Raw genomic sequence first — 15,382 nt, 5'->3', positions numbered from 1 at the left:
GACTTTACGGAGGAACCTGCCTCCTGGTAGACCGAACCCATTGCCAATATCTGAACTCACAACATAGGTAAGCACCAAACCCCTTGAAGATGACAGATGAAGAACCTGCCATTGGGTCCAGTCCAATGCCATCTACCCCAACTGGCAACTGTCTTCGAGGTCTCTCTCTTTCCCAGTCTGGTCAGCTTTTCTGCTAAAGACCCCAAGAACTGACTTTTTGCTGGCAAACCATGTATTCTAAGCTATGATCCCTCCCCAAAAACTTAGCATTTATCATCATCCCCATACAGCAGCCCTGGGCAGGTTGTGATATCTGAACTCAGGACCTCAGTTCTCTCTGCAAGAGATAGTGTACCTGCTCAGGGATTTCCCTTAGGTGAGGTAGGACTTGAATCTGGGTCTTCCATGTCTTATTAGCCACTGCTCCACCACAAGCAAAATCAACCCAGTTCCATGTTCAGTTTTGGTACAAAGTCTCCCATCTGTGCCACATTCATCCCTCTTTTGCTCTACTAATAGCAATATAATAATAATAATAATAAATTTTATTTATACCCCGCCCTCCCCAGCCAAGCAATAAGCAATAATAAAAACAAGTTGAATGAATACAACTTAAAAACAAGATTAATATACTACCTTGGCAGGTTGCAGCGTTTTTATGTGCAGCTATTTTAAAAAGCTGCCCCTGCCAGAATTGACTATTATTTTTTCTTAATATACATTTTTATTAGTTTTTACATATATTTTCCAAACAGAAGATATCATCTCATCTCATGCAACATTTTGGCTATTTTAGCCTGAGACTTCCATCAACCACGTCTAATGATTTTAAACCTCATCTCTTAATCTTATATTTGTTATCCTATTACTTCTAATAACCCATAGCTTAAAATCCAGTCTCATAAATCTTTTCTGCAATATTTCATATAGTTCTTCTAGAACTATATGAAATATTGACTATTCTTCACAACTGCTGAAGGTATAGAGATGCTTGCTCTCCTTTAATCTGGTCCTCTTCGCTGTTTGATGGGCTAAATCACTCCTACTAAACTAGCAAAAATGTATAGAACTGCTACAAACACGTGTTGAAAGTGTAAAGAGGAGGAAGGCACCTTCTTTCATGTGTGGTGGACGTGCAAGATCACTAAAGCATTCTGGGAAATAATTTAAAATGAATTAAAAAAAATATTTAAAATAACCTTTTGTGAAAATACCAGAAGCCTTTTTGTTAGGAATTTTAGGTGCAGAAATACCAAAGGAGCAGAAAATACTATTTATGTATGCAACAACAGCTGTGAGGTTACTTTTGGCCTAGAGATGGAAGGAAGACAAAGTCCCTATCAGAGAAGAATGGCTGATAAAGATGATGGACTATGCTAAAATGGCAAAAATGACTGGGAAGATCAAAAATCAAGAAGACAACCAATTTAATAAAGAATGGGGAAAATTTATAAGTTACCTTAAAGAACACCGTAAACAATTAAAAACATTGGCAGGATTTTAACAACACTTGTAACGTAACAAGAACTGTGATAAAAATGAAAGTTAACTGATAAATGGAGAACATTATACAACGCAGATGAAAAAAGACTTACAATGGAACCCAGGGAGGGGCAAAGGGAAGCCCAAAGATTCAGGGAATCTTATAAGTGTATGATTATGATTTTCATTTGAATGTTAATCTTAATTGTAAAATGGAATTTAAAAAAAATCACATCTAGAGAGACAAATACAAAACTTCAGCCGCAGCAAGTCAAAGAGAGCCGCTCCGTATATTTCACTCTTTCGTTTAGCTAAATAAAAGGACAATTAAGTAACACCACTAACTATAACAGAAACAAAACTGACGGGCAACTCAAAGCCGAGTTTGCAAGTGAGCAGCTCATTCCCTTAAGGAAGACACGCTCTACTTATAGAGACGGCCCTCCAGGGGATAAGAGGAACATTTATGCCTGCTTCTCACTAAATCAGGTTTTTAATTCACTTGTGGCTACGCATAACTTAGAACTGTTACTTTAAATAGCCGAGAACGCCTGCAGCTAGAGACCCTAGTCAAACGCTTGCCTCAGGTTAAACTTTTAATTTTAATCTTGCATCCCAGAGTCCTCAGCTTTCTAGTTATCCTCTACAATCCTTGCAAAACGTTTGATGGATAATGTAGACGGTGGAACTCTCATGATGCCATTCAAGACGCTGGAACTTTATTGGCACAAACAACTGCTTTTGCTTATGCTTTTTTACTCACCAGCAGGTGAGTTCCAAGACCACGTCGTACGTTTGCCTCTTAACAAGGCATCACATTTTTTAAAAAAGCTTATTTGTAGCTTGTAAAGGTAAAGAGACCCCTGACCATTAGGTCCAGTCGTGACCAACTCTGGGGTTGCGGCACTCATCTCGCTTTATTGGCCGAGGGAGCCGGCGTACAGCTTCTGGGTCATGTGGCCAGCATGACTAAGCCGCATCTGGCGAACCAGAGCAGCGCACGGAAACGCTGTTTACCTTCCCGCCGGAGCAGTACCTATTTATCTACTTGCACTTTGATGTGCTTTCGAACTGCTAGGTCGGAAGGAGCAGGGACCAAGCAACGGGAGCTCACCCCATCGCAGGGATTCAAACCGCTGACCTTCTGATCAGCGAGTCCTGGGCTCTGTGGTTTAGCCCACAGCTTTTAGTGACCACCAATTCCCAAAGCAGTTACAGGCAAGTTACAAGCAGGCTTGCCATGAAATCCTTCAACTTGCCCATGCTTTGAGGACGATGGGCAGACCTATGCACCTTGTGTGTGTTTTGCTGGAGGGAATAAGAAAAACCAAAATCAAGACGAGGATTTCCTTGTTCCTTCTAGCAAAATATGGGAGGTGTTACGGCTACAGTGAGGATATGTTGAGGAGCGATGGCCCTTGTCCCTTGTCCAAAGCAAGGATCTCAAGCCAAAGGGACTTGGAGCAGGTTTGAGGATCAACAGAAACCAGGAACTTGCCGGAGCAATGGAGAAATTTCTGGAACAACAATGGGATATCAGCTTCGCCCAAGGCATGATAGATAACAGCAACAACCGGGGGAAAGAAAGGTATAACATCTTACAAGGACAGGAAGAAACACCACGGACAAGATAACTGCCACACAGAGGAAGAACAAGGATATAGTTTGAGTTCCTCACTTGTAGTTTTAAAAATCACTTAATGTGTCAACACGAACAGAAGTTATGAATACTGCAGTTGTTGTGTGAGGGATTATTATGATGACTGGAATGTAATGGAAATTTTGGAACACAGAAATAAAGCAAATAATCAAGCCATCAATTCTAGCTCATGGGGGAGGGCACCTTATCTAAATCATATAATTTGGTATTTGAATTATTGGTATTAATAATTGTATTATCACTTGGCATTGCTATAATGAGGCTATTATTGGGATATAATTGAAAACTAATAAAAATTATTCTAAAAGAAACAAGAAACCAGGAACTTGCCCTGTCCCAAAGCCCTTTTAAGAGGCAAACATACAAACTGGGGCTCATGAGAGGCAAAACCCATTTCAAGATTAAATGAGACCGTGCATGCTCAGTCTGCTGTTGCTGCTGTGCAGAATTACTGACCTGCTCCGATTTCTGGTGGAAAATGGCCGACATGTCCAATAAGGTACTCCGCTCATCCAGCGCTGCAGCAAACGCTTTCCATTCCTGCTCCAACTGGCTAGCAATCTGCTTGATTTGCTGCGAGGCATAGTGACCGGATTCCACCAAACGGTTGGCTACAGACATGATGCGGTTTATGTTTACATACACATTCTGGAAAGAGAGGAAACAAAACACATTAGACAAGAATGCCAGACATGCCGCAGACCTCTCTGAGAAAGCAAGAGTCTATTGCGTTGCAAGCCAGCTTTTCGCTCATATCCTTATACCGTGATAACCAGGGCCGTGCGCATTTTGTGTAAGTTCAGAATTCAGTATCCTGAATTTGACATCCTCGGAAAGTCTGAACATCCATTATTATTATTATTATTATTATTATTATTATTATTATTATTATTATTATTATTATTATTTAAAAAAGCAAGCGAGTAGGCTGGAAGGATGCTAAATATTCGGATGGTGCAATATTCAGAGCTTACACGAGCAATATTAAATCTAAACTTTCATTAAACGCAAAGTAATTAGAACAGAGGAAAACATGGCTTCCTGCTGCTCCCTAGCTACCCACTCAACCACAACGGTTGTCACCTTGGCACAAAATTCCCCACCCCCCATGCTGCCTTCCCAAAGCCAGATAAATTAGGTACCATGCTCTGGGAAGGTGGTGCGAGGCTTTGGCAGGGTCCTAGAGCCCTCCCATCTCCTTCCCAAGAAGAAGAAGAAGAAGAAGAAGAAGAAGAGTTTGGATTTGATATCCCGCTTTATCACTACCCTAAGGTAGTGATCTCACAATCTCCATTCCCTTCCTCCCCCACAACAAACACACTGTGAGGTGAGTGAGGCTGAGAGACTTCGGAGAAGTGTGACGACCCCAAGGTCACCCAGCAGCTGCATGTGGAGGAGTGGAGACACGCACCCGGTTCACCAGATTACAAGTCCACTGCTCTTAACCACTAGGGCACATTGGCTCCCAAAGTTGGGCAATAACTAAATAGACTTTGGGAAGCAGGGAGGACTCTGGGATACTGTCAGAGCCACCACAACTCCTTTCCAAAGCCCGGCGAGGCACAAGGGCTGTGGGGAATGGGGACATCAAATGGGCAGCAACCCCTCATGAGAACTATTCTTCAGAGAAGACCATGGACCAAGATTGCAGGCCAGCCTTCCACAAACTGGTGCTTTCTAGGTGTTTTGGAGAGCAACTCCTATCAGCTCCAGCCAGCAAGGGCACTAGGTTGGGGAAGGTTTTTTTCTAGCCATTAGGCATACCACTCTTAACCCCAAGGCTTCTGGCAGAATTCACAGCTTCCTATATTCCCTTTTAAAAACAGGAAGAAAGGGGTGTGTGCACTTAGCAGGTAAACAGCATTCGCTATTCCATCAGGGACAAAATGCAACTGACTGCTCACAATTTCAGCAGCCCCTGTTGTTTTCTGGAAAGCAACAGCGAAATGCCAGCTCTGCTTTCTCCAAGCCCTTTGCCGCGACATGTTTTCAAAGCAGGGAGGGAAAATGAGCACCTCTCTCTCGAGCAAAAGCCTACTTTTATTTGATCAAGTAAAGCACATTGCAGAAACAGCAAAATCACCCTGTACCTTGGACTGATCTCATTTACACAGATTTCCATTAACACTGTGACTTTTGTTTGCTGCGGCCTCAAACGGAACATTGGGAGGGCTTAAAAACAGCTTATTAAATCAGCCTGACGGGTTTGTGAATTAAAAGGGAATATTAGAAGTTTTTTTAAAAAAAGAAAAAGAAACCTTAAGCCTTCAGAAGGGCTGGGCGGGACTGTAACAGGGCTCAGGGAGAACTACTTACTGCCTATTCTTGGACTATTTTTTTTAAAAAAAAACCTTATCTGACCTCATTGCTTCATGCTGTATTCAAATAAGATTGCTAGGATGTGAGATTTTACTGTAGCATTTCCATTCAAATCCAAGGAGGCTATCAACTACTGGCCACAACAACACCTTATAGACCGATACTATATAAACGCACCATTATGCAAAGCAAAGGAGCCCCATTTTTCAAATAATAATAAGTTCATCAAGGACTGGACTAAATTTGTAAATTATTTAAAAGACAATTGTAGTCAATCAAACACGTTGGTAGGATTGCAAGAAGCTTTGTAAGGAAATGTATAAAAATCACTGCAGGGAAGAATAAGAAAATATGATGCTTTGATGTTTTTGATTTGAAAGCAATGGTTAAGTAGTGAAAATGCAGAAATTTGAAATGAAAGATAGAAAATCATAAGGAAGGTTTGAAGGAAGTCATGGCCCTAAAAAGCCAAATTGTATAATATAAGAGGAGAGATTGTAATGGAAAGCATTATTGTAAAGTTAATAAAAAGGATATGGCCAAAAAGGAGTCCCATTTTAGGGCTTTCTGCACAGAACTTCCTCCTCACTCTCAGGGCAGAGTTGCATCCCAGACTACTAGGTACCCACTGGGTCATTTTCAATGCCTCACTCTTTCAATTGTGCCACCTGTGCAAGCATTCCTGTTTGCCAGATGACATGTTCCTCCCACTGCTCTGCATGCTGTTCTGGGGCTGTTCTGGGGCTGCACCAGGTGTGTGTGTGTATGTGTGTGTGACCAGGGGGTGGGAAGCTTCATTGCGTAAGTGAAAGTCCTTGAGCAGCACTTCTGCTGATAGGACTGGTTAACTGAATCCAAGTGCGCAGCTTGGGAGATGATGATGATGATGATGATGATTTATAACCTGCCCATCTGGCTGAGTTTCCCCAGCCATTCTGGGCAGCTCCCAATCAAATGTTAAAAACAATACAGCCTTAAATATTAAAAACTTCCCTAAACAGGGCTGCCTTCAGATGTCTTTTAAAGAGAAGATAGCTGCTTGTTTCCTTCACATCTGAAAGGAGGGCATTCCACAGGGCGGACACCACTACCGAGAAGGCCCTCTGTCTAGTTCCCTGTAACCTCACTTCTCGCAGTGAGGGAACTGCCAGAAGGCCCTTGAAGCTGCACCTCAGTGTCCGGGCTGAACGATGGGGGTGGAGATGCTCCTTCAGGTATACTGGGCCGAGGCCGTTTAGGGCTTTAAAGGTCAGCACCAACACTTTGAATTGTGCTCAGAAACGTACTGGGAGCCAATGCAGATCTCTCAGGACCGGTGTTATGTGGTCCAGGCGGCCACTCTCAATCACCAGTCTAGCTGCCACATTCTGGATTAGTTGCAGTTTCCGGGTCACCTTCAAAGGTAGCCCCACGTAGAGCGCATTGCAGTAGTCCAAGCGGCAGATAACTAGAGATAACCACTCTGGCAAGACAGTCCGCAGGCAGGTAGGGTCTCAGCCTGTGTACCAGATGGAGCTGGTAGACAGCCACCCTGGACACTGAATTAACCTGCACCTCCATGGACAGCTGTGAGTCCAAAGTGACTCCCAGGCTGCGCACCTGGTCCTTCAGGGGCACCGTTACCCCATTCAGGACTAGGGAGTCCCCCACACCCGCCTGCCCCCTATCCCCCCAAAACAGTACTTCTGTCTTGTCAGGAGTCAACTTCAATCTGTTAACTGCCATGCATCCTCCAACCACTTCCAGGCACTCACACAGGACATTCCCTGCCTTCACTGGTTCACAGATAGTTCACTATGGCCTGCTGGACTGATGAATACTCCTGCTCTGCGATTTGTTAGTGACAACATTTCTGGGCAAGTGACCGCTTGGCCCTTCTATTCACTGGACTCCTGAGGGCTGAATGTCAAGCCAGAAACACAAGCAGAATGCTCGGCTTTTGCATAACTCTCACCTAGAACGAACTCTTCAGACATGTCAGCATTTGTTTCCATCTCCATCTCAATCCCTATCCTCAGCTCAGGCTGTCCAAAATGCTAATTAACTTCAGTAATTAGTGCCTTTTGATAAAAGGCAAGCCCATGCAGGCCTCTGCAACGAACCGCTATCATTAAGACGTTAGAAAACGATGTCAAAATAGGCCACATTCGAATCCCTAATCTGAAACCAAAAGCAATGCAAGCAAGGACAAACCCAAACCACAAAAGCTTTAGCAAATCCTAGCTTACTGGTATATTAGTTCATTTCAAACTGTTTTTTAGAACTGCCAATGTTCTTCTATCAGTGCTGCCCCCTGTTCAAACATGGATCAAATTAGGATTGGTTTCGTTTTATCCATGTAATACTGTCATGCACCTTCTCAGGGTGTGTGTGTGTTTGTGTGTCTGTGTGTGATGTAGTTGTCCCCATTCTCTTGAGTGCAAACAAAACTCCATCAGGCTCTAATTTACCTACCCTCATTTAAAAATGACAGCCTGGACCACGGTTCCTGAAAGCTGAGCTGTTTCAGTGGAGTTCCGCAACTTACAGAATTATTACTATTAGCTAATCTATCGCTGCACAGCCATTTACAATCCCTGTGGCAAAAGCACACATACACAGGAATGAGGCCTCCAACTTTCGCTGAATTTGGAAGGAGTCCATATACGTTATAATCCGGCTACTTCTATGCAGCATGACTCACTAGCCGTGGGCACAACTCCCTAGTCCTCATGCCATAATGTACAAAGTTATTTCTCTCTCAGTTTACTCCCTGCCTCCACTGAATAAGAAGATTACAGGCCCTCTGGGTAGGGGGACCTGTTCACATGTCGCTTGCAAGTTGCTACCATGGCAGCTGTAATAGTTCTGCAAAACCCGAAGCAACTATGTTGTTCTCAGTCTGTCTTCCTCCCTTCTCTTCTCCTACCTTGTTTATTTAGATTGGATTCTGTTCTTTCCTCTCCAGCACACTGCATACTGGCAGGGCCAGCACCTGGGGTCAGACTTTCATGAGTCTCTGCACTGTGAAATACAAGATGTTTGCCAAATACAAAGTGCCGTTGCAAGTTCCAATATTCTTACCATACAGTTCATAGCAAAATGATTGTGCTGTGTCTGGAGCTCCATGGCATGAGGGTGGCTGGCTCCAATCTCTGTGTAGCTGTTCAGAAACAGGCCTTTGTTGTGTGTGATCCAGTCAAACATCTAAAAGAAAACAGGAATTAATGCTCATCACAGGACAGGGCACCAGGTTGAACTACAACAACATATTTTGCATGTTTACAAGCAAAGACTTTCCAAATTAGCAAAGCTTTAAGCATAAGAGTTCTGCCAGCCGGGCTTGTAAATAACCAATTGCCTAGACCCCTGTGGCGAGGAGAGACATCACCTTGCCAACAAAGGTCCGTATAGTAAAAGCTATGGTTTTCCCAGTAGTATGGAAGTGAGAGCTGGACCATAAAGAAGGCTGATCGCCAAAGAATTGATGCTTTTGAATTATGGTGCTGGAGGAGACTCTTGAGAGTCCCATGGACAGCAAGAAGATCAAACCTATCCATTCTTAAGGAAATCAGCCCTGAGTGCTCACTGTAAGGACAGATTGTGAAGCTGAGGCTCCAATATTTTGGCCACCTCAGGAGAAGAGAAGACTCCCTGGAAAAGACCCTGATGTTGGGAAAGATGGAGGGCACAAGGAGAAGGGGACGACGGAGGGCGAGATGGTTCGACAGTGTTCTCGAAGCTACCAGCATGAATTTGACCGAACTGCGGGAGGCAGTGGAAGACAGAAGTGCCTGGCGTGCTCTGGTCCATGGGGTCACGAAGAGTCGGACATGACTAAACGACTAAACAACAACAACAACTGTGGCGAGGAAGAACTGACCCCAAGCAACCAGCTGGGAGAAACTTTTGCAAAGAAATGAGTTGGCTCTTTTCGGCCATCAACATGCCCCAAATGGTAAATGATAGGAGTGACTAGTGAAGCAAGTAGAAATTGTTGTGGACTACTAGTAATGTCCATTGTGTACCCATTTGCAAAGCACAAGTAAAAACAGAGGAACACTATGAAGAAGGCCATATATTTGGTGGCTACCTAACTTGTGAGAGCACCACACCACACCACACTCCTCAACTTGCTCAACAATGGACCAAAACAGCGGGGGCAAGCATCAGGGTGGGCCTTATGGGTGTCTATCCTGTTCCAACACTTCAAATTCTCTGGTTTGAAAGGGAGCAAACAGGCACTCCCCAAGTGTGTTCAACAAAGCTGGGAACAAATGCCATCATCACAACTGAGGGTTAGGACAGGGTCCAAAGGATTCTTAGTAAACTGGAAAATTGGGCTGAAAACTGAGTGAAAGAAGAGATTAATGTAAAAAAAAAACAACCTACAGCTAAAAGAGAGTCAGGGAGAAGGGCATTAAACAAATGCACAGTGACCGAAAGTAAGATGGCCAGTTATGCAGGAATACTACCAACAAGCACTAGGTTAACTCAGGATAATAGCAGCAGCAGCAGCAGGAGTCATCAGAACTATTCGAAAAGCAAAGGAGGCCTCAGTTGCACTGGATATCACATTTCTAAGACATCTCAGAGGCCAGCACAGAAATAAATGCCGTAAGGACTGCGAGGCAACTGAGTACATTGAAAGGGCCACAACAAGTAATTGCTAATGAATACAGTATGAAAGTCCACCCGGACCACCCGGAACTGCAATAGTTAAAGTACAGCGGGAATGCTACATCCAGTTGTCCGCATTTTGAGATACGGAGGAAAGACAAGCTGCAATATAAAAAGGACCGGTCACAGCACGTCCATTTACTAGTTTTGCAGCTGAGATGACAGACCAGCGTACATCAAACCGAGCATGGCTACAGCTGTCAGTCTTGCCTCTTCCGACATGCTTCGGACGGGATGTCTGCTCTGGGCTTTTTAAGAATGTGTCCATGCAAGTTGTCGCCTTGCTAGAAAACAAGATTATGTAGAGGGTTGGAGGGGGGGCAGAAGAGGGGTTTCTTGGCGACATCACAAGGGTTAGCCAACCAGCTTGTTTCTCAATGTCTGGTCCAGAGACCAGGGAATGGAGGGTTCACAGAGGAAGAAACCTACCCTCGTTTTATTTTGTACATCTGTGAATGGTGCAAACTTGGCAGACTGGGGAGCTGGAAGGTGAGCGCTTGTGGCACTACCTACACAAAACCTAAGGCAGCCGCATCCTTGCCTGGCAGCCAGGAGTCTCTAGGACTGGCAGCAAAACAAAGCCTGCCTGGCTGGGCTCTGTGCTCACTCCCAGTTCCATCCGCCGTGGAAATGTGGGGAGCAGCAATGGCGGACACAAAAAACACAGAAATTTCTGGGCCAACTTGGCTTCCGGTGGTGTTTGGCAACCACCCCCAGCAACAGAGCTGGCCCAGCTAAGCTTGATTAAACATTTCAGCTCTAATTAATGGGGAGCAATATGTTCGTTACCAGCACAGATGCAGGCCCGAGACATTTCGCTGCTTGAAACCCAAGCACAAATGGTGCCCCTCGCACCCCCATCGTTAATAGTTTGCACTCTTCGGGCATCAGTTACTCCCTTCGAGTATTTCATTGTGCCTTCTGCACATAGCTGTCAACTTGCAGATTTGAAAATAAGGGACCAGCAGCCTCAAAACTAAGGGATCAGCAGCCAAAATAAGGGATCAACAATTACTTTGATAAAATTCATATTTTGTTGTGTGCAAATGGCTTTAGATACCTATTAGGTCCATAAATTACCATATAGCATATATTCAACACAAAAAACAGCAACAATTTGTTGTTGACAAAGGACAGCTGGACATAGAAAGGGCCCCATTACCTTCAGTAGCTTATTTAAGGGACATCATCAATAAGGGACAGCAGCGGGACATGGCGCTGGGATAAGGGACTGTCCCGCCAAATAAGGGATGCTTGACAGCTATGCTTCTGCAGCAGGCAAAATGGCCTTGAAGGTCTATTTAGACTTAGATCCCCCCCCCCCAAAAAAAAACCCCTTCTTAATCAATTGGTACAGTTTGGCAAGGAACGGGTTAGCTATTTCCTTCAGTCACAAAACACCATTTCTTCCTGCCTGTGTTTGAGAAGAGTAATTTAACAAACAGCATACATGGAAGACTGGCTTCAAGAGAGCCCTTGAGAAATTTTCAATTTGGATTTTTTAATAATCTACTTCACAGCATTTCAGAGTTCACCAGGTTATTTTTTAAAAAAAATTAAAATAAAGAAGTTTGCAGATTTGAAGTGAAATCTTCAGGGCATCAAATCGTGATTTTTAGATACATCTAAGCTCCACGCACCCAGCTTCCTGTGAAAATTTGACACTGACGCTTCTGCTTAACAAGCCAACCTTACGATTCCCTGTGCGTGCGCATCCATCTTAGGCATTAATCTTTGGTTTAATTTGGCTTTTAGCCTTTTATTGTATAGGCTGGCTGTAAGTGAGGGAGATAATCCCATGTGAAACAGTGGCACAGCTAGTTAGAAATGGGGGTGGAGGGTGGGGGAGAGAATAAACACAGTCTGTGTAAAAAGATGCAATTATTTATTAGTCAATGAATTACATTTGCTTCTTTGTCAGTAGTGTGCTTTAGATGGCACAGCTGCAATTTTATAGAGTTCTATAAAACATCCAATTATTTTGTCTTGGCCGGCTCTTCCCCTTCACTATGTTTTTGAGCTCCACTACAAAACTCCAATGTTATTTGTCTGATTTCTTTTTTTGGTATGGTTTAGCAACAAGCAGGCTAACACAAAAACTCTCCAATACAGATCCCTTATCTGGGTTTGAGATGTACCACTCCGTCTCACCTGAAGTGAGCAATGTTGATGCTTAATCCATAACTAATTAGTGCTCTTTCTAAGGCCGGTCTAGAAAGGGCGTCATTTCTGCACAGCAAGTCTCCATCCCTGAATGGAAAAGACAACACTTGCCAAGCGATGCTTTCTTCGGTGAATTTTCCTCCCCAACCCCACTGGCATGATCACTAATGCAATTTGCTTGCACATGTGCGGAGTAATCATGATACCATCATGCTCTCAGTGTTCTTATATGTTATTACATCTCAGCCAGCTCTAAGATGGTAGAGTCTTCAGGCAAGGGCTATACCAGAAAGAAGGTTCGCATAGCAAAGGCTTTGCCTGCAAGTGCCCTCACGTCACAAAAACTTAGCACTTCGGAGAGAAGGCTTGCAATCTGATCTTGGATTCCAAGCAGATCTGCAGCCCATGCATTTAAGAGGGTTGGACTTACAGCATGGAAGAAGTTACGGAATTGAGATTTAAAATTTACAGCATGTTATACGGTGGTACCTTGGTTCTCAAACACCTTGGTACTCAAGCAACTTGGAAAAACACTGCAAACCCAAAAGTAAGTGTTCTGGTCTGCGAACTTTTTTCGGAAGTCGAACATGCTCCGTTTTGAGTGTTATGCTTCCATTTTGAGTGTTAAGCTGAGGTCTGTCTGTTTTTGCTATTTATTTTGTGTTTTTGTTTAAGCGGCTCTTTTTGTTTTGTTTTTGTGACTGTGTGGAACCCAGTTCAGCTACTGATTGTGTGACTGCAGTACATTGTTTATTGCTTTCATTTTATGGGTCAATGGTCTTGTTAGATAGCAAAATTAATGTTAAATTGCTGTTTTAGGTGTTGTTTTTAGAAGTCTGGAACGGATTAATCCATTTTGCAATACTTTCTATGGGAAAGCACGCCTTGGTTTTGGAATGGACTTCTGGAATGGATTAAATTTGATAACCAAGGTACCACTGTACGTTGAAAGAAAACTATATGAAAATGATGTACCGTTGGTATATAACTCCCGGTAAACCAGCAAAAATGTATAAAACAGGGTCAAATATATGCTGGAAATGTAAGGAAAAAGAAGGCCCCTTTTATCATATGTGGTGGACGTGTAAGGTTGTAAAAGTATTTTGGGAAATGATGTATAATGAATTGAAAAAAAAATGTTTAAAATAACTTTTTCTAAAACATAAACCAAAACCTGAAGCCTTTCTTTTAGGAATTTTAGGCGCTGCGTGGATGTTATTGGCCCAGAGATGGAAAGAAGATAAAGTCCCGACCAGAGAAGAATGGCAGATCAAGTTGATGGATTATGCCAAAATGGCTAAAATGACTGGAAGAATCAGAAATCAGGAAGACCAAAATTTTAATAAGGAATGGGGTAAATTTATAATTTATCTTAAAAATCATTGTAAACAGAATCGTTAGTAGGATTGGAATAACACTTGTAGTTTAGTGGTGAATTCTGGATAGAATGGAGATGTAAAATATTTGGATTATTATACAAGATGCAGGAGGAAATAACTAACATTAGGACCGTCAAAGGGGAGGAAGGAAGTCCAAGAGATTCTCTGGAATCCTCTTTTTATGATGTATATTGGATATGTGATTGTAAAACTTTAATATGAAAAACCAAATAAATAAATTTATATATATAGAAACCCCCCTTTCCAACTCTGCTATGATTCTGTGTCTTGGTCGCCTGAGCCTATCTATAGCTACATGGAAGGTAGGAAAACGTTGAAGGACCAGTTGTCAGAAGATTCCCCACCCCCTGTGTGAAAGAATCTGTCTTATTCCTTTGCCAATGTTGGTCTTTCGTCATGCATTATTATTTATCACCACCCTGGTCCTGCAGATGGCTTAAACACCTGTGAAAGAAGCTTACGGACAAAACTTGCAATGTATGCGTAGACCAAAAAAGGATCTCTGTCATACACACACAGGCCAGGCACACTGTCCCCCTCTCCTCCTGAGGTGATCTGTGCAGATCAGCTGAGACATTTGGGCGGAATAGGGTGTTCTCCGATTCCCGTGATTTGCATATAATTTGCGCTGTACTCCACCCACCTCTGTACGGTGTCTACTTAATTTCCCCCTGCTTTTAACCACTGTCAAAATGGATGGCACTTCATGGGCAGGAACAATTTGCTCAGGGCGGGCAGGCACTGAATCAGGCCCTCGCATTCCCAACTTAATGAAGAGTGTCCAAACTAGTAAGCAAAAGTTCAATATAAATACCATTGTATATACACATGCTTTCGTTTAGGATAAAAACAGTAAAATCCACATGCATTTTCCATTCTAGCAACTTTCTTTTCTCATAGTTAATCCTCCACGGGTATTCAGCTAGAGGGGGAAAAATATGATGTCAGAATTGGCTCCAATTCCTGTTATCATCTCCTGTTGTCATTGGCAGAGAGGACAAATCTCTTATTTCCATATGCTGCTTCTCAGCCCCTGTTGAGCCCTAAATCTTGGGGGGAGTTCCCTGGGTGTACGGAAGGGCTAGATGGATGTGCATATTCTAAAAGAGGAAAATCTCTCCCCACGGGTTTGGCTGCAAAACAGGTATGAGTACACCTGGAGCTTCTCAACTCTACTCTCTTTGCAGAAAGAGCCCAAAGGAAGTGTTATAGCTTCGTAGCGTTCTGCAAAAGGAAATCCCCTGCCAGTCATCGTTTTAACTGCAGCAGAAGCAAAGTGAAAATGTCCAGGGTTCTAACCTCAGAGGCTCGCCAATTGCATACAGATAAGAGAGAGGTGGCTTTCTGATTTTGGAACTGGTCCTTAGACAAGCAGGCCTGAGCTTTGAACAATATTCAGCTTTAACCTTTTAAAACCCTCCCAAGCATCTGAGGTGTATGCAAACTTTATGGTGAAAGAAGCCAATCGTTTTGCTTCCTCTAGGGCTTTCTATCTTAAATTTGAGGGTTTCACTAAGGAGAGCGCACTGCGAGCATTTACACCCCCGTTGCAATAGAAAGAAAATGCGAAATTGAAAACTGCATGTCTAAATGACTTGCGGTCCAAACGACCCCAAACATTAATTCCACAATACCTACTTTTTTGTAATAAAAATTGAAATATGCGCATTATTCACGTTTTTAATTTCTGCCTCTAGGT

At 43.1% G+C, this 15,382-nt stretch overlaps 1 protein-coding gene across 8 annotated transcripts in view; it reads right to left on the bottom strand.

Moving 5' to 3' along the window:
* TRIO (trio Rho guanine nucleotide exchange factor) overlaps window positions 1-15,382 on the bottom strand; it is a 259,894-nt gene that overhangs the window by 164,237 nt on the left and 80,275 nt on the right. For all 8 annotated transcript variants that reach the window (XM_079984877.1, XM_079984883.1, XM_079984882.1 and 5 more), the window contains exons 6-7: window positions 8,525-8,647; window positions 3,599-3,790 (exon numbers count right to left, since the gene is read on the bottom strand). In XM_079984877.1, the coding sequence (XP_079841003.1) occupies window positions 3,599-3,790; window positions 8,525-8,647 (315 nt within the window). The remainder of the gene's footprint in view (window positions 1-3,598; window positions 3,791-8,524; window positions 8,648-15,382) is intronic.

The sequence above is a fragment of the Podarcis cretensis genome (genome assembly GCF_951804945.1).
Source record: "Podarcis cretensis genome assembly, chromosome: 7".
Lineage (NCBI taxonomy): Eukaryota > Metazoa > Chordata > Lepidosauria > Squamata > Lacertidae > Podarcis > Podarcis cretensis.
This window is presented reverse-complemented; position numbering and strand designations above follow the sequence as displayed.